Consider the following 19,195-nt stretch of genomic DNA (forward strand, 5'->3'; position numbering starts at 1 on the left):
CTCTTACCTTATAGGAGAAGTTGAGCCAACTCCCCTTTCGTATATTTCTTCCTCATTCCAAAGCAACTTAATGGTGGAGACAGCCACCTAATTGCTTTACAAAATCATATGCAAATAATAGCATTCATTACAAATCAGGTCACTTACCTTGGGTACAAAGACTAAGCAGAGGGTAATGGTGCTACAAAATATAATGACTAGTGCCACAATGCAGAACTGTACATTAGGCTGGTCTCGTGTAAGAAAGGAAACTGCAGCTCCAATGATGCACATGATGCCCACATTATAAACGCTCATTCCGATGTATTTACTGTCGTTCAAAGCAGGAATGCTCACATTTCGAGTCTCCCAAGCTAAAAAACAGCCAAATAGCTGAAACCAGAAAAAAAGAAGAAGGCATGTTGTAATAAAATACACATTTTTCATTTTTGAAAACAAAGTTGCATTCATATATTGAAATTGGGAGAATGAGATTCTCCCCTTTCAAACAAACAAGTTAAACAGAAAGGATAACACACATTATACACATAAAATGCAGCTCTTTAAATACATTAAAACTGGATCAGAAGAAATCAGAATTCCTGCACTAAATTTTAGGTTCTTAGTTAGACAAATGCAGGTTTATTTAATTTCCACCGATGAATTTGATCATTAACTCTTTTCAAATGAGTAGGATTTTAAAGAGTTTAACATTGATTTGATAACACTTTTCGGTATTTAATTTCAGACCTGGGAGGGAGGGTGGGTGGAGTTACTGCCATAATGGTGCCTACTTACATGTTCCTATAACTCCATTGCTTACCAGAGGGCACTAAGTACAGTGTAAACAAGAAACATAAAGGAGCTAACATAGAGTAGCAGCTCCCTTATCTCTGTTGATCATTGGCTAGAAAGAGTTGTTAAAGTGTTGGCCTAGGAATTGGGAGTCCCAGGTTGAAGCTTACCCACAAGCATCAAGTTCACAAATAAGTGACCCAGTTATTTTATATCTAGCTCAACAATCCTTTGTGGTAAAGAAAAAAAATGGAGGAGAGTATTATGTGTGCACCCAAAGCTCCTGAAGGAAAGTCAGGATAAAAATCTAACAAACAGCCCCCAAGATGAACATATTATTTATATTTTTGTAACTGAAACATTAAGTCCAGTCAGTGAAGCAGTGGAAGTGATGTGCCGGTGTCTGGAGGCTGTTGGGGTCTGGATGGGTATCAACAGACTCAAACTCAACCCTGATAAGACGGAGTGGCTGTGGGTTTTGCCTCCCAAGGACAACCCCATCTGTCCGTCCATTACCCTGGGGGGGGGATCATAAACCCCCTCAGAGAGGGTCCGCAACTTGGGCGTCCTCCTCGATCCACAGCTCACATTAGAGAAACATCTTTCAGCTGTGGCGAGGGGGGACGTTTGCCCAGGTCCGCCTGGTGCACCAGTTGTGGCCCTATTTGGACCAGGACTCACTGCTCACAGTCACTCATGCCCTCATCACTTCGAGGCTCGTCTACTGTAACGCTCTCTACATGGGGCTGCCTTTGAAAAGTGTTCAGAAACTTCAGATCGTGCAGAATGCAGGTGCGAGAGCTATCATGGGCCTTCCTAAATATGCCCATGTCACACCAACACTTTGCAGTCTGTATTGGTTGCCAATCGATTTCCAGTCACAATTCAAAGTGTTGGTTATGACCTATAAAGCCCTTCATGGCATCGGACCAGAATACCTCCAGGACCGTCTTCTGCCGCACGAATCCCAGCGACCAGTTAGGTCCCACAGAGTTGGCCTTCTCCGGGTCCCGTCGACTAAACAATGACGGTTGGCGGGACCCAGGGGAAGAGCCTTCTCTGTGGTGGCCCTGACCCTCTGGAACCAACTCCCCCCAGATATCAGAGTTGCCCCCACCTTCCTTGCCTTTCGTAAGCTCCTTAAAACCCACCTCTGTCATCAGGCATGGGGGAATTGAGATATTCCCTTCCCCCTAGGCTTATTAAAATTTATGCATGGTATGTCTGTATGTATGATTGGTTTCTTAAATTGGGGTTTTTTACATTACTTTTAATATTAGATTTGTTCATATTGTCTTTTTACTGTTGTTAGCCACCCCGAGTCTACGGAGAGGGGGCGGCATACAAATCTAATAAATAAATAAATAAATAAATAAGTTATAAAACCAGGTTCATTGCTAAAGAGCCATTAAAGGTATTTCCAATAGATTGAGCACAATTATGTTAAGCTACCATTACTGATGTTTTGATCAAGTCATGTATTTCAAAGTACAGTGAAGGTCAATCACTGTAATCAATACTATTTGCTTTCACTTATTGTATTTAAAGGGCAGAAACCCATGATTGTATTGGATAGTGAGAATACTAGATACAAAAGCTCTGACTCAGGTCATTATAATCTTAGTAGTCAAGCTTTTAATATGCAGCTTTTGTGTCTCCAGACAACATTCTCCACCTTTCAATTTGCCCCCAAATTTACACTCATTAGGCAGAAGAAAAATATATTAGAATAAAAAATGGGAACCTTATAACTTTGCTTTGGGAGGGATGGAAATTAATTTCTGAAATTAATGTCACTGTTATCACAAGACAATTTATTTAGATTTTTGTTTTTATGATAAACTCATCTATATTTTGTTGATTAGTTTTTTTATCCCGTCTTTATTATTAATTAATTAAATAATTTAAGATAGCAAACATACATAATACCCCTTCCTCTTCCTTCTTGCTCCAATAACAAATCTGTAAAATGAGTTGGGCTAAATGAGAATGACTGGCCTAAGGTCACCAGCTGGCTTTTATGCCTAAGGCAGGACTAGAACAAGATCAGCACCCTAATTCTACACCAAACTAGCTTCAATTTAAGAACATGTTAATCTATCAATAATAAATATACTGCTCAAAAAATAAAAGGAACATTCAAATAACACATCCTAGATCTGAATGAATGAAATATTCTCATTGAGTACTTTGTACAAAATTGAATGTCCACATTCATGTGAAATTGATTGTCAATCAGTGTTGCTTCCTAAGTGGACAGTTTGATTTCACAGAAGTTTGATTTACTTGGAGTTATATTGTGTTGTTTAGGTGTTCCCTTTATTTTTTGAGCAGTGTATATTCTGTTTACTTATAATTAGAACACATATACATTTCAATGAAATAAACCTCTCTAATATACTGTAGATGTTTAGTATTAGAAAAGAATTGCCCAAACAAGATAGGCAAGGTACCATATTTTTCAGAATATAAGACACACCTTTTTACCCCCCAAAAGTGGGTGAAAATGTGGGTGTGCCTTATACACTGAAGTAGCTCCACCCAGCCATCCCCACCTTTTGGTCTCTGCCTCCCTGCAATTTACCTCCTTGCAGCAAGCAGCCTAGAGCCTGATTAGCACAAGCCACTGATTATATGTCTCCGGGGCCTCAACTGATTGATTGAAGCTGCAGGCAAATCCCCATGCTAAAATGAAAGTGAAACTATAGCTGCATGAAGGCAAATTGCTGTCAGGAAGATGCAAGGCAGAATTTTATTTTCCTGGGCTAATCAGATTGTGCTGAAACTGGCTGTTTGTTGTTTTCTGCAAGGAGGTAAGTCAATAACTACAAGTGCCTATAGAATGTTCAAATTGCTAGACTTAATTTTTTTAAAAACTGCTTTATTACTGTTCTAGACAACTTAACAAAATGAATAAATGCTTGCTCTGAAGAGGCCCAGTGCTATTGTATCTTCTTTTAAATAGTAGAGGATGACTATACTTCCAGAAAACCACATCAATTTTAACAGGATCTCTAAAAGTATAATCTGAAATGTAGCAATGGTCCTGTTTAATATTAAGATATGGTAGCTGAGTTAAATCTCAACTTACTCATGTTTTGAATAGATCTATTTAAATAATTGGAAGAAGTTAGTGTTACTACATTTAAGAAAACTTGCTGTCATTAATATATTGCCATAATGTACATTTCTCCAATTCTTTGCTATTTCTGTGGGTCAGACACACATGCACAGAAATACACAGCAAACAGTGTATGTCATCTATGCTGTTTGCTGTTTACTGGTTGCTGGGAGACAGAGGCAGATTTGTTTTTTCCTTGTTTTTCTCTCCCCCTCCCAACTACGGTGCACCTTATACTCCGAAAAACATGGTATATGTTTTTATTTCTTAAATTTATCTCCTGTCATTTCTTTAAGGTTTTCAGGGGAAGTGTTCAATTGTCTCCTATCATCCTTTTTATCCAGAAACCATCCTAGAAGGTAAGCTAGGCAGAGCAACAATGATTAATATAAAGTGACCCCAGTCAGTTTTATGGCTAAACAAAACTTGAATTAAAGTTTCATGAATTCCTGAGCCAAGACACTAAACATTACACTACCACCCTAGGCTCTGAGCTGCACTTACCATTCAACTTACCATGAGTAGGCCTTTATAGGCATAAACTATGCCAAGCCAGATAGTCATATGAGTGTTTTCACAATGCTCCAAAATGGGAAGAATTGAGATATCTCGGCCAGCAGGATCAGGCTACAAAGAGATACAACAGAATAAAACAAAGGTTGTTGATATTTATTTCTTTAGATCTATAGATGAAGATGAAGGCTAGCCTGTGGCTAGTCTGAAGAGCAAAATCCTGCAAGAAATGTATTTAAGGTGGAAGAAAGTTATCAGATTTCACTATAATATTCAAAAATGTACACTTGGCAGATCATTTGGGGGCATTTTTACTGCAATTCTACATATATGAAGTAATACATATATTTTCTTCTAGTGGAAATCATTTTCTTTTTTCATGCTCATGTGGGCAGGCGGGTAGAGAGAAAATGGTTCACCTAAGACAGAGGTAGGCAAATCACGCTAGCTCAGGAATTTTGAGAGTTGAAATCCACATGTCGTAGAAGATCAACTTTGCCTACGCCTGACCTAAGAGATTGTAGCTTGATTGTTGGTGTGGATGGGTAGGAACCATCGAACTGGCTATACAATGTGACTTTTATTTTCATCAATCTGTTTGCTTAGCCATGGGTCTTCGTTCATTCAATATTATAAAAGCAGACAATTTATCCATCAAAAATGTGTGATCTCTTCCAGCAACAATTACCTACAAAGGAAATTGAGCCCAGCTGCTGTGGCCTAGAGGTGGAACTCTTGCCTCACAATCAGAAGGCTGTGAGTTGGATCCTAGATAGAGGCAGATATAGAGTCTCCTGCTAGAACAGGGGGTTAGACTAGTTAACCTGCAAGGTCCCTTCCAACTCTGTTAATCTGTTTTTTATTTATTTATTTATTTATTTAGTCAAACAATTATAGGGTGATAATTTATACAAATAAAACATTAGATAAGTAATGATAAACAGGGACGGTAGGCACAGTGGTGCGCTTATGCACGCCCTTTACAGACCTCTTAGAAAGGAGGAGAGGTCAATTGTAGATAGTCTAAGGTTAAAGGTTTTGGGGTTAGGAGTAGAAACCACAGAATCAGGTAGTGCATTCCAGGCGTTGATTACTCTGTTGCTGAAGTCGTATTTTTTGCAGTCAAGTTTGGAGCGGTTGACATTTAGTTTAAATCAATTTCGTGCTCGTGTGTTGTTGCAGTTGAAGGTGAAGTAGTCGTTAACAGGTAGGACATTTTGGTATATGATTTTATGAACTATAATTAAGTCGGAACGGAGACGACGGAGTTGTAAATTGTCTAAACCAAGAATTTCAAGTCTGGCGGAGTAAGGTATTTTGTTGTGAGAAGAGGAATGAAGGACTCTTCTTGCGAAATATTTCTGGACTCTCTCAATTGTGTTGATGTCAGATATGCATACAGGCGAGCTGTATTCTAGGATTGTTCTGACAAATGTTTTGTAAGCTCTTGTTAGCAGTTCAAAATTACCAGAGGAGAAGCTGTGAAGGATTAGGTTAACAACTCTTAAAGCTTTTTTGGCAATGTTGTTGCAGTGGGCTCTAGGACTTAGGTCATTGGATATGAGTACTCCAAGGTCTTTGACAGATTGAGAGTTATCAATAAGTTCAATTCCTCCAAGTTTATATTTAGTATTCTGATTCTTTTTTATGTTATGAAAACTTCTACATCTAAAGTGCTAAAGAAAAGGAAAAAAATGTTGAAATAAAAGAATCCGTCTAGGAAGCTGAGACCGGCAGCTGATGGCTGAGGACCAAGTATGTGGATGTTTTTATTTACTGCTAACATATGAATGAAATACATATCTCTGGGATTTTACTGTATTCCTATGCAAAGATTTTAAACTATAGGTCAATGGTTCCCAACGTGGGGCCCATGCCCCACAGGGGGGCATTCTGATTTTTAATAGAGGCAATTGGAACCTTGTTTAAAACAAGTTAATGGCCTTTTAGGCTTTCTCCACATGAGTAGGAGTTCACTTTTTGACTAGTAAGAATGTATATGTCACATGGGGGAGGGGGCATCAGGATTTTAGAGATGGACATGGACAAAAAAAGATTGGGAACCACTGCTATAAATTCAAGAAACTGGGAGGACAGATATGTTATTTAATCAAATAAGACAAGAGCCAGGTGCCTTGCACTGTAAAAAAATTGCACATTATTATAGTATTAAATTAACAAAGTACACATTGAATATAAAAATAAACAAAATAGCTTAATAACATCCAATTATTTTTGCCATTTGATTTTGCCACTTGATTTTTATTTTACAAGCAACAATATTCTATGTACTTATAGAGGGAGTTGGAATAAAACAAATCCTTTTCTTGATCGTAAATGTGTATCTGGTCAACTACAATGGACAAATACCGCATTTCGTATTAAAAATCATTAGCAGCTTGCATGTTGCACACCATCAATAGTTTTCTACATTGTGCTTGTGTTAGCATTAATGTCCAACCAAATAGGCTATGGATTGAATTAGATAAGGCCACACTTAGAACAGATCAATCTAAATAAATGAAAATTAAGCTAAGCTTTTTAAAAGTAAAACTTTATTTCAATCAATTAAGCTTGGCTGCAGCTTCTTTTGAAATGTAACATTATTTCTGACCATAAAAGCAAATATTTATTTATTCAATATGAATGATACCCAATTCCAGGTGAATCTGAATGGCTCACAGCATAAAAATAAATCACAAATACAGGTAGACTTCAACCTATGATCAGTTGAACACCTTCCCTCAAGTACTTTTAACCCCATTTCAAAGTTAATGCCATTGCAAAACCCTTACAATCATGCTAAGATATTCACTAACTGGGAGAGCCATGTTAACAAGGTCAGCCAATGAATAGGCCTAGCAACTAAGTCAACCAATGGGAGCTAAACACATCTGAGTCTGTGCAGAGAATCAAAACTGAAAACTTAACCTTAAGGCTGGATATGGCTCGGTCCGCTCTGCTCTCTGTCCACTCTGTACTCTGCTATGCTTGTCTGCTCTAATGAAATGAAACTAACTCCTGCTTGTGTTTACTTGAAGAAATAATCTGCTTATGGTATTGTGTGTGTGTATTTGTGTGTGTTTATGTGTGTATGTGTGTGTGTTTATAAAGAAGTTTATAAATCCAGCTGAATCAGTCATCTGTGTGTGCTTCTGGAAATTGATTTTTATGCAACAAACTCTGATAAATCATTTCCCTTATGACCAATTGCAGAGATATTACAGGGGTTCTTCCACCTATCCCCCTCTACCATCCTTCTCTGTTGTGTCCCTGCAAAGCTTGAACCTGCTTTCTCCCACACTCTGAGTCCCTGCAGGGTTTGGGCTTCCCCCCCTCCCCTGTCACTCATCACAGAGTTACTATTTGAAGAGCTCCAAGATACAGACCTCACATTGAGGAAGGAGGGTAGGCTACTCCATCCTTCAGCATTCCTGCCATGGCAGCCCAGATATGCTGAGAGAAAGAGTGGCCTCTGGACCACATCCTTCCTCAATGTCGTCCAGAACTCCAGAGATCTTCAAAAGGTAAGTGCATGAGGTGATGAGGGTGGAGAGAAGGTGTAAGCCTTGTGGGGATTCGATATTGTGGGGAAAGGCTTGAAGGGCCCCAGTGGGGAGAAACAGACCTCCAGAGATCCAGTGAGAAGGAAAGGCCTGGAGGACCCAGTGGGGGAGGGAGAAAGCTGTGGAGATCCCAAAGAGTGGGAATCAAGACACAGGGTGTCTCGGGGGAAATGGAGAACTTGGGAAGCCTATGGCAGGAAGGCCTTGGCCTGTACTAGGTCTCCCAGGGTCTCTTCTCCCCTTGAGGTATCCCATGTTCTGTTTTACAACTGCATTGGGGAGAGCAAGTGACCTTTCTTAACGGCCATCACTGCAAATATAAGCCCCTCCATGTACCCTGCCCCTCTGCACATGCATGTGTGATCCCTCCCAGCACTGCTCTACCCCTGCGTATGTGTGCAAACCCACACAATCCTTGCATGTGTGCATAACCTCCCATGTCCCATTTTGGGCCTCCCAGGCCTCCCTGAAGCCTCCAGAGCATAGAAACTGCCCATTTACAGACTTCTGATAGGGCTGGTAGGCTCATTTTTCACCCTCCCAGGTTCCACAGGCTTTCTTGGAGCCCGAAGAAGGTGAAAATGGCTACCCCTGCCCCTTCCAGAGGCCAAAAATACCTTCCCAGTGTCTCCGTGCGAACCCTATACTTATCTGGCATCCAAAATGGGCCGCGTGGAAACTCCTGGGAGAGGAAGGGCAGCATGGGAGGGGATAGACAAAAATCAGCTGGCCGGCACATGTCTGAGCGCTGCAGCTGAGCTAGAGCAATGGCTCACCTGCCCACAGATGTGGTTCGGTGTGCCACCTGTGGCACGCGTACCATAAGTTCGGCATCATGGTTCTAGCCCAATGCCTGAGAGAACAGTCAGTCTTTGAGGTCCTCCAAGATGCCATCAGTGTGGGAGCTCCACAGGTTTTAAAGGGCCCTCTTTTCATAGATCAGGTGTCTTAACAGAAAAAAAATGCTTCTCAGTTCCTGAAAGGTGGAATTGCTTGGTTGAAAAAACCTGGACTTCATCATTTCTGTTGTACTGAATTGGTCAAACTGATGCTGTGGAAGATTAGTGATCTCTAAAGTAAACAGGCCTTATGTCATGTAGAACTTTATAGGGTTATAACCAGCACCTTGAAGATGATTTGTTGTCAGCAGCACAGCATGAGAATGGATTTACATTAGACTATTAAAATTCCTATTTCAGATTTCTACAAGTATGCTGAGACAAGCAGCACATCATCAAGTAACTATGCAGGTTTCTTGCCTGTCTTACGTATTGTAAATGATCTGTCATTTCTTTTTTTTAAAGGATACTTTTTAGCTTTCTAGTTTAATTTACAATCCTTGTACTACATCAGATCCTGGCTAACTGCATTATGTGAACAAAGACAGCACAATGTGCCATCTGCTTTAGGTTAATGGAATACAGGAGTATCCATCCACGTTCAATAACACAATTGTTTCAGGCTTTCCTTTATTATTATTTTTGGATTGTGCATCTCAAAGTTTTAACACTCTGCACAAAAAACAAACTTTAACACAACAAACAAACAAATCTTGAAATAAATTGGGTGAATATCACCTCTCATCAAAAACAGCACTGACAATTTTATTATAGTCTTTTTCAAGTTATGCAGGGGGAAATTAAGTTAGAAAAATGGAAAAGCCAAGAAAACAATGCAGGGAGGGTGCTGATATAGTATATGTGCTAGGAACTAAAAAACAAAACAAACAAATAAAACAAAATCCCCAGAATGAGAAGGGAAGGTTAGAGTTGTCATCTTTACTGATTCTATCTGTGTCTTTAAAGGTAGAAACTTCACTTTCTTAATTTTTAAAATACTATAGTGCCAATGAAAACATGGATGAAGGGCAGTAGAAAACCATTCAATCCTACGTTTGACAAATCCAACGTTTCCTTGGTTTCTTACATATCCATAGGAATAGCTGGATCCTTATTGATATCTCTGATAATGTACAATAATATTATGCATTGGTAATAAAGAAATTAAGGTGTTTAAGTCAAATTGGTGCAAGGTTTGGGTCCGAATTGAACTAAATTGGGGTCCTCTTATACGTACCCAGACTGCTGCTAAGAACATCCTCAAACTCCCTCAGAAGGTCTTCTGTGGCACTGTTGGTTACAGTATTGATCCCAGTCGCCCCCATGCCAAAGGCCTCAAACCATTCTAAACCGAGCAGGCTTGAAAGGGAGCTGCTGACCACTTTCAGTGTGAGGGGGCCATTGAAATTCTTTAACTGCACCCAGATGGTTCCGCTTCAGATAAATGCAATGCAGTTGCCTTGGTAGTCAGTCAGGCTCAGCTCTTGGTGCTGCAGTTGTTTCTTCTGGATTCCTGGGATTGCTTGTTGCAGCATGGCCCAGGATATGAAGGTGTGAGATGACCCAGGGTTGATCACCATGCTGCATGGTGACCCCTTGAGCAGGTGATTTGCAGTGTCTTTCGGTGTGGCATGGTTGCTTGCTAGATTAATGCTTGGGAGACCTCGGTCACACTCGCCTAGTCGGTTCTCCATCGTGGCTGCCAACCCTTGTGTTGAGGGTTGGTGTAGCCAGGCTTGCTTGGCACTTGTCGTGTTGGCTGTGGTGAAGGCAGCTTGGCATGGCAGACTCTTGCTAGATGACTGTGATGGATGCATCATTGACAGATGGTGCCCTCTGCAGCTAGCACATGATGGAAGTCTGTCATCGGGTGCGTTTGCTGCTTCATGCATTTTGAATTGAAGGTGGCAAACTTCCTCAGTGCTGTCAGGTAAGATGTCTTGTACCAAACTCTCACGATGCAAACCAACTGTCTTTTGGATGTTTTTCGGGCTGCTTGGTTGCAGTGGTGCCTTACTCATCCTAGTGGATGCCTCGGCTGCCCTGGTTTCATCCAGCGCAATCTGGAGACTGAGGTTGGTCTTTGAAAGTAACCTCCATTGGAGGATAATGTCCTGAATTATGCAGATCACTCAATTGAGCAGTAGTTCATCTAAATCATGGAACTCATAACGGGCAGCAGCCTTGCGCCGCGTGGCAACATATTCATTAATGGATTCCCCCTCCTTCTGGTTCCGCAGATTTAAGGCATGCTGTTGCACAAATTTGGAGGGCTTTGGGGCATAATGAGTCTTGAGCACTGTCTCTAGGGTGGATCAGTAGACCATATGGACTATTGTTGGTTTGGCAAGTGCCTGGGCCATCTTGAACACGTCTCTGCTGCAATAGCTCAGGAAGAAGCACTCATTTGCAAATGTCCGATAGCCCAAGGAAGTCATTTGCCTTCATGAAGCATTCAAAGCGCTGGGTTGAAGTGACTTGGCGGGGTATGCAATGTCATGTCAGCTCAGTTGGCAGTTAAGAAAGGCCATTAGACTGGATTGCGAGGTTGTCACCTCTTTTCTGGACTATCTGCCTTCCAATCCCCCCTTCATCACCAGTGTTAGATAGGGTGAACGGAAGAGGCAGAGACAGAGGTGGCTTCAAAACAACAGCTCTTTATTTGGCCACTATTTGCAACCCATCAAAGGCTCTGTCTGCCAGCCAACTCTTTTATAGGGAACTGCTAGACAGTTTAGCCAATCAGCAGTCATTATTTTCCCTCCAGAATGGAGGACCTGACTGAAACCTATATGCTTCAGTCTCAAAATGTAACAGTTTTTCCAAGTTAAGCTTCCAAACCACAATCTTTGTGTTTTCAAATTTATCGTGCCGAACTACAGTCCTTAATCATTTAATAGTTTCTACTAGTCAGATTGCTAGATGAAATCCACTTTGCTTAGAACTTTGAAATCCTCACTTGTAGGAATTATTTTTAGACACTGATATTCAACCACATCTGCTTCTATTCCATTCAGTAATATTAAGTTATCTGAAATGATCCTGTGTGACACTTGATAGAAAAAAAATGAATGTTATAGATATAGTTCAACATTGGTGGTTGTGATTTTTTGGTTCAACTGCATGTGGAAATTTACAAATGCTGCAACAAATTTAACGTATTATTTTTAAAATAACACAGTACTCAACCTCATATCATTTTCAGCCTACCTGACCTAGTTTATCTCGCATCGCTGAAGCTGTCAAAAAATATACAATGTAACCCCATTTTTCATGAAGGTGGATTGTCATTGTATTTTGGAAAGTGTTTCAAAAATAGTGTTCTGAATTAATCTGTTTAGATCAACACTATCCAAACATTTTCTATTTTTGAAACACGATGTTTCCTTGCATTTATCTAGTAGGTGTTCAAATTATCTTTTAGTAGCAATTTATGGTACTTTAGAGGGAACAATTCTCTTAGAATTGTCAATGGACACTTACTCTATCATCATGAGTGAAGAACATTTCTCGACAGAATATACCCATCATTTAGCACTTTTGGAGGAAGAAATGGTATACTGAAGACAGGTCTGCCGAAAGCATAGCAAATGACCACAGCAGGAAGAAAAGATAGCAAGCAGACTGGTTCTCTGATAACTCCACTCTGATAAGGACTTGAGATTGCCCACAAATGCTCCAGGTAACTGCTCCACATGAAGAGACCACAAGATAATGGACTCTGGAAGGGTTAAAGTTCTGGGAAGTAGGGAATATCTATCTTGAAAATTTCTCAATAAAATGTGACCACCGTTTAGCACTTTCTCCTACGTGATCTTTTTTATTTATAGGAAATTGATTTTGATAAGCATGCTATGCTTTAAGACAAACGATTATTTGATACTGTATTGCTGTTACAGCCTCCTAATTTAACCATACAATTTTGCTTTAAGTAGAGAGTTTTGTAGTGGGGAAAACAATGTATTTTTCAGAGTATAAAACACACCTTTTTACCCCCCCCCCAAAAAACAGGGTGAAAACTTGGTACGTCTTATACATTGAATATAGCCCCCATCAGCCACCCCCACCCTTTGGTCTCTGCCTACAAGCACTTTACCTCCTTGTAGCAAACAGTGGAGAGCCTGATTAGCATAAGCAATTGAGTATCAGCCTCCTGACACACAGCTGATTCAACACAGGGACGCATGCTAGAACTGAAAGTGAAACTAGCTACAAGGAGTCAAATTGCTGTGAGATGGGCTGCTGGCAATGTTGGACTGCTGAAACTGCAAGGAGGTAAGTCAATAACTATAAACGCCTGTAGAATGTTCAAATGGTTAGACTTATTTTTTTAAAGATTACTTTATTATTGTTCTAGACCAGCGTTTCCCAACCGGTGTGCCGCGGCACACTAGTGTGCCGCGAGACACAGCCAGGTGTGCCGCCAAGCTCCTAGGGAAAAAGGAGAGCTTAAGGAGAGCCCTGCCCAGCTGGAGATTCCCTGGCAGCACCAGGTAGAAGCCGGCAATGCAGCACCCTTTTCCAGTGCCGCGCAAGAAGCTGGGCGTTGGAGTTTGGGGTGGGGAGCGATGAAAGTGCGGAGGCCGGCGCCGTGGCTGCCCCCACCCCCCAGTGCCTCCGTTCCCCTCGCGCCCCTGGCTTCTCGCCACTGACGCCCGCCCGCCCTCCCGCTCGATCTGCCCCTTTCTCCAGCTCCTCAGGCGAGCGCTCGGAGAAAACCTTCTCACAGCGGAGGTCGGAGAAGGTTCTTTGGAACGTCGGGGGTGCGTGCGCGCGCGCGCCCTATCCCCCAGCCAGCCTACCCGGAAAAGCTTTGCCGGCCTCCGCAGAGAAGGAAGAGAGAGAACAAGAGAGAGAAAGAAAGGACGAGAGAGAAAGAGATAGCAAGAGAGACAGAATGAGAGAGAGAGAGAAAGAAAAAGAAAGAAAGAGACAGCAAGGGGGGGAAGGAGGGAGAGAGAAAGAGAGCCAAAGAGAGAGGAAGGAAGGAAGAGAGAAAGAAAGAGATAGCAAGAGAGACAGAATGAGAGAGAGAGAGAAAGAGAAAGAAAGAAAGAGACAGCAAGAGGGGGGAAGGAGGGAGAGAGAAAGAGAGCCAAAGAGAGAGGAAGGAAGGAAGAGAGAAAGAAAGAGATAGCAAGAGAGACAGAATGAGAGAGAGAGAGAAAGAGAAAGAAAGAAAGAGACAGCAAGAGGGGGGAAGGAGGGAGAGAGAAAGAGCAAAAGAGAGAGGAAGGAAGAGAGAAAGAAAGAGATAGCAAGAGAGACAGAATGAGGGAGAGAAAGAAAGGAAAGAAAGAAAGAAAGACAGCAAGAGGGGGGAAGGAGGGAGAGAGAAAGAGCAAAAGAGAGAGGAAGGAAGGGAGAAAGAAAGGGTTGGAGAGAGAGAGAAAGAGGGAGGGAGAGAAAGAGGGAGGGAGAGAGAAATAGAGCGAAAGGGAGAAAGAGAGATTTTTTTTGTCCAAACTTTTTTGCGCCCCCCCCCTCAATGTTCCCCAGGATTTTGAAAATGTGAATAATGTGCCGCGGCTCAAAAAAGGTTGGGAAACACTGTTCTAGACAACTTAAGAAAATGAAGAAGCTTTTTAAAATAAATGCTTGATCTAAAGAGACCCAGTGCATTGTATCTTCTTTTAAATAGCAGAGAATATTTCCAGAAAGCTACATCAATTTTTTAAAAAATATTTTTCATTGAATTTTCAAAAGGACAAAAAGGACATACAACACTAAACATTTAAGGAGCTACCATTGCTCCGCTTGTCGTAGAAGTCTAACTAATACAAAAATATAAAAAATCCTAACTGTAATCAGATCAAAGCAGAAATGCCACACATGTAAGTTACATTCTTGTTAAATTTAACTCTATATTTTTAATATTAAACTTATTAATTAAATTTCTTTACATTTTAAAATATTCTATGCTTATACAAAAGGAAAAGGAAAAAAAGTTATTAGTAATACTATTTACTATTTCATTCTATATTATAATGAATTGTTAATACCATTTTTAAAATTCCACCAATCATATACTTTATCCCATATTTTATAATATTCTGTTTCAGTTTGATTATTTAAACGTTTACTCATCATATCTAGTTCTGCACATTCTATAATTTTTTTTAATATTTCAGTATTTTTTGGTATTGTTTTTTCTTTCCATTTCTGTGCGAATACTATTCGAGCCGCAACCAATATATGTATTATTAAATAATAAGTTTCTTTTTTATACTTTGTATTTGAAATACCCAATAAAAAGAGTTCAGGAGATTTTTTGATCTTCTCCTTTGTTATTTCATTTATCCAATTCTCTACTTTGTTCCAAAATATTTTTGTCTCAGAACATGTCCACCACGCATGATAATATGTACCAATTTCTTTTTTACATTTCCAACAAATAGGCGATACAGATGGAAACATTTTAGAAATTCTATATGGTGGAAGGTGCCATCTGTAGAACATCTTAATTTGGTTTTCTTTAAAGGAAATTGATTTTGTTATTTTCCAATTATTCATCCATTTTTTCCCCCATGTATCTAAATTTATCTCTGTGCCTAAATTTTTGCACCAACTGATCATATTGTCTTTCAATAACCAACCTATCGTTCTATAATTTAATAAGTATTTATACACATTTCCAATTGTTTTTGGATAATTTTGAAATAATAATTTACTCAATACGTTATTTTCTTTTTAAAAAATATAAATCTTTACATCTGTTTGATATCTAGAACTGATCTGCATATATTGCCACCAGTCTAAGTCAATACCTAAATCATATAATTCTTGTTTTGTTCTTAATTTAAATTTATCATCTAACAAATCCCTATATTTCCAAATCTTACCTTTTTGGAAAGCTACATCAATTTTAAAGATCTGTTAAAGGTGTAATCTGAAATGTAACAGTGTCCCTTTTAGTATTAAGATAAGGCAGCTGAGTTAAACTCTGAGTTAGTTTGGAGTAGATCTATTTAAATAATTGGGAGGAATTAGTGTGATCACGTTTGAGAAAACTTTCTGGCATTAACATATTGCCATAATGTACATTTCTCCAATTCTTTGCTATTTCTATGGGTCAGACACACATGCACAGAAATACACAGCAAGCAGTGTATATGATCTTTGCTGTTTGCTGTTTGGCAAATTGCTGAGAGGCAGAGGTCTTTTTTCCTCCCCCCCTGCAAACTAAGGTGCGTCTTATACTCTGATTTGTTTTTTACTCCCCAAAATACGGTACATTAAAAATCCATCTGACTGATTAAATTTATATTGAATAAAATAGGCAGCAGTAGTTTTCAGAAGTCTGTAAAATTATAGAATTCATTCTATAATTTCTATATTTCTAGGTTCCACCATATCACAAGATCTAAAATGGACACCTAACATCAAAAACATCATCAAAAAAGCACAACTTTCTGTGCCTATTCAGAAATCTCAAACTGCCTAAGAAGCTGCTGATGCAGTTCTACAGAAGAATTAGTGAGTCTGTCTTCTGCACCTCTATAACTGTCTGGTTTGGTTCTGCAACCTAACAAGACAGACACACATTGCAGAGAATAATTAGAACTGCAGGAAAAAACAATTGTTGAGTCTAAGGAGAAGGGCGGCATAAAAAATTGAATGAATGAATGAATGAATGAATGAATGAATGAATGAATAAATAAATTGCTACCAGCCTGCCTTCCATTGAAGTCCTGTATACTGCATGAGTCAAAAAGAGGGCCATGAAAATATTTACAGACACCTCACATCCTGGACACAAATTGCTTCAACTCCTACTCTCAAAATGACACTATAGAGCACTGCATACCAAAACAACTAGACACAAGAAGAGTCCCCCCCCCCAAATGCCATTACTCTGCTAAACAATTCTTTCAACACTGTCAAACTATTTACTAAGTCTGCACTACTAATCTTCTCATCATTCCCATCACCCATCTCCTCCCACAAATGACTGTATGACTGTAACTTTGTTGCTTGTATCCTTACAATTTTATAATGACTGGTTCCTAATATGATTTGATTACTTACTTGTATCTGGACTATCATTAAGTGTTGTACCTTATGATTCTTGATGATTGTATCTTTTCTTTTATGTACACTGAGATCATATGCACCAAGACAAATTCATTGTGTGCCTAATCACACTTGGCCAATAAAATTCTATTCTATTCTTGTATCTATTCTTGCCTGGCAAATAGCACAGACTGCAATGGAAAAATAGATACTTATGGTAATGTTTGAACACTATACATATACAATCAAAATGAAGAAAACTATAATTAATGCATCTTTGAATAATCTTAGCTATTTCAACCTTTCTAAAAATTGGGAAATTGAAAAATGGGAGTAGAACGGTACATGTTTTAATAGGCTTGACTAGTAAAACCTCCATGATTGTGCATTGCACATGTAAGTAAATGGAAGGATTTGTACATTGCATCACCCTTTGGAGGGGAGTGGGGCTGCATAATCCATGCTGTTCATAGAGACACTATGAGCTCCCCCAGAAATGGTAGGGATTGTGATGAAAAAGCAGGATATGAGGAAACCAATGGAACACAAGCTCCTCTCTATCCAGCTATTAAATCTGCTGTCTTGCTACACAAATCTAAAGAAGTTCAGGCAAAAATGTTATAGTGGGTTATTAATTTATTAGTGTCAATGAATGGCATTGGTGGACATTAGCCAAATCTCACATGTCAGCAAAGTTCCACTGATGACTTGCCCCAAACCTAAATTGTCATTTTCTTTCCTTTGCTTTTTAGTTGCTGAAGCTTGACCACAAGCAGGTAAGAGCATGGAGAAAGAGCTAATATTTGCTTGTCTTGCATTCTTTTTTTGGACAGACCCCACAGGAAAAGACAAGTTAACAATTGTGATTATGACTAAGATCTAAGCCCATGGAGAAGGCACATGGAGAGTGTATCTTCACCAGACCTTACCTCCAGTTTACATCAGTTATTAAAGTGCACAGAGTGTCATTGGAAGATCATGATTATAGATATGTACTGTAATCTGTCTTTCCTTAGAAGTCTCTTAATACTTTGTATACATATCAGAATAGGTCTTAAATGTATGACACTACAATAAAAAGTAAACGTGAAGTATCAGCAGAGGTTGTTACTGAAGAAGTTATATGATGGAAATGCAACTGATTAACTTAAACTTGCATTATCTGCCAATGTATAAATGGACATTTTGAGCAAATAAGTACTGTTGGCATAATTCCTAGAAATATCCTCTTGCCAATCCTATAGTGAATCATAGATGAGCAAAAAGCGGGATTTGACTTTTCAACAATTTGGGTAAACCCCTCCTTCCATCATTGATTCTGTCTTCCAACCTAATCTTCCAGCCTCCATGAAATGTCTCATGAAATCAAGACACATTGCACACTTTGTCTTTCAGTCTCCTACATTAGCTACGTTATTAAAGAATGGAAATGCTTCTCTGTAGGTGTTTACAAATTGATTTGTAATTTGTTCTAACTCCTTGAAGGGTGCTGACAAATAGCTACCTAGTCTTTAATGCTCTGAGTTTATCTGATTCACAGTCTTGAAATATAATTCTGTTTTCCTCTTTCCAACCCCCAGGGCTCTAAAACGCTCCCAGAAGATTTGGAGAATTTTTTTTTTTAAAAAAAATCAAACTTCATTTGGTTAAATCTTTTCAATTGCTTAATTGCTAAAAAAGCAATTAAGATCTCCCATTCCAGCTATTCTATTCCTATTCTGTTTAGATGTTTATTAATATTACATATGTTCACTATCAGAGTCTGCAAGGAGTTGGGCGGCATACAAATCCAAATTAAACAAACAAACAAACAAAGTCTCAGTTTACCTTCTCCAAAGAAGGAAATAGTCACAAAGTACAAAGCTTCTTTATTAAATATTAAAAAAAATGCAAGCACTGGATATTTGGAGTAGAATTTGCATAGGCCTGTCTAATGGCAATATTATCTTTCATGTTTGGCTTCTGACTTATTTTTAAAGCACTATGTTTTCATGTTTTTTAATTGGAGATACACTAAGTGAGAGCCAGTTTTGACTAATGCTTAAGATGCTGGCATAGGAACCAGGAAACCTAGGGCATGAAAAAACAGCTGGATGACTTTGGGCCAGTCACTGTCTCTCAGCCAACTCATCTCACAGGGCCGTTGTAGGGAAAATAGTATGAGAAAGCATTAGATCTATTCACTGCCTTGTGTTATTCATAAACAATAATAAAGAGAAATAGAAAAAAGCCAAATAAATACATAAAAATGCACTACTTGGATTTTGATTCTTTTAAAAGCATATTGTCCAATTTGCAACTTAAGTAGAAGTTCAAAAACATCTCGAAAACAGAGTAAATGCAGAATCTATACAAATTAAGTACATTTT

General features: G+C 39.2%; 1 protein-coding gene across 1 annotated transcript in view; it reads right to left on the reverse strand.

Annotated features, from left to right (window-relative positions):
• GABBR2 (gamma-aminobutyric acid type B receptor subunit 2) overlaps positions 1-19,195 on the reverse strand; it is a 399,353-nt gene that overhangs the window by 13,247 nt on the left and 366,911 nt on the right. The window contains exons 14-15 of the mRNA XM_070747060.1: positions 4,412-4,522; positions 148-372 (exon numbers count right to left, since the gene is read on the reverse strand). Coding sequence (XP_070603161.1) covers positions 148-372; positions 4,412-4,522 — 336 coding nt within the window. The remainder of the gene's footprint in view (positions 1-147; positions 373-4,411; positions 4,523-19,195) is intronic.

This window comes from Erythrolamprus reginae, chromosome 3 (genome assembly GCF_031021105.1).
Source record: "Erythrolamprus reginae isolate rEryReg1 chromosome 3, rEryReg1.hap1, whole genome shotgun sequence".
In the NCBI taxonomy this organism is placed as follows: domain Eukaryota; kingdom Metazoa; phylum Chordata; class Lepidosauria; order Squamata; family Dipsadidae; genus Erythrolamprus; species Erythrolamprus reginae.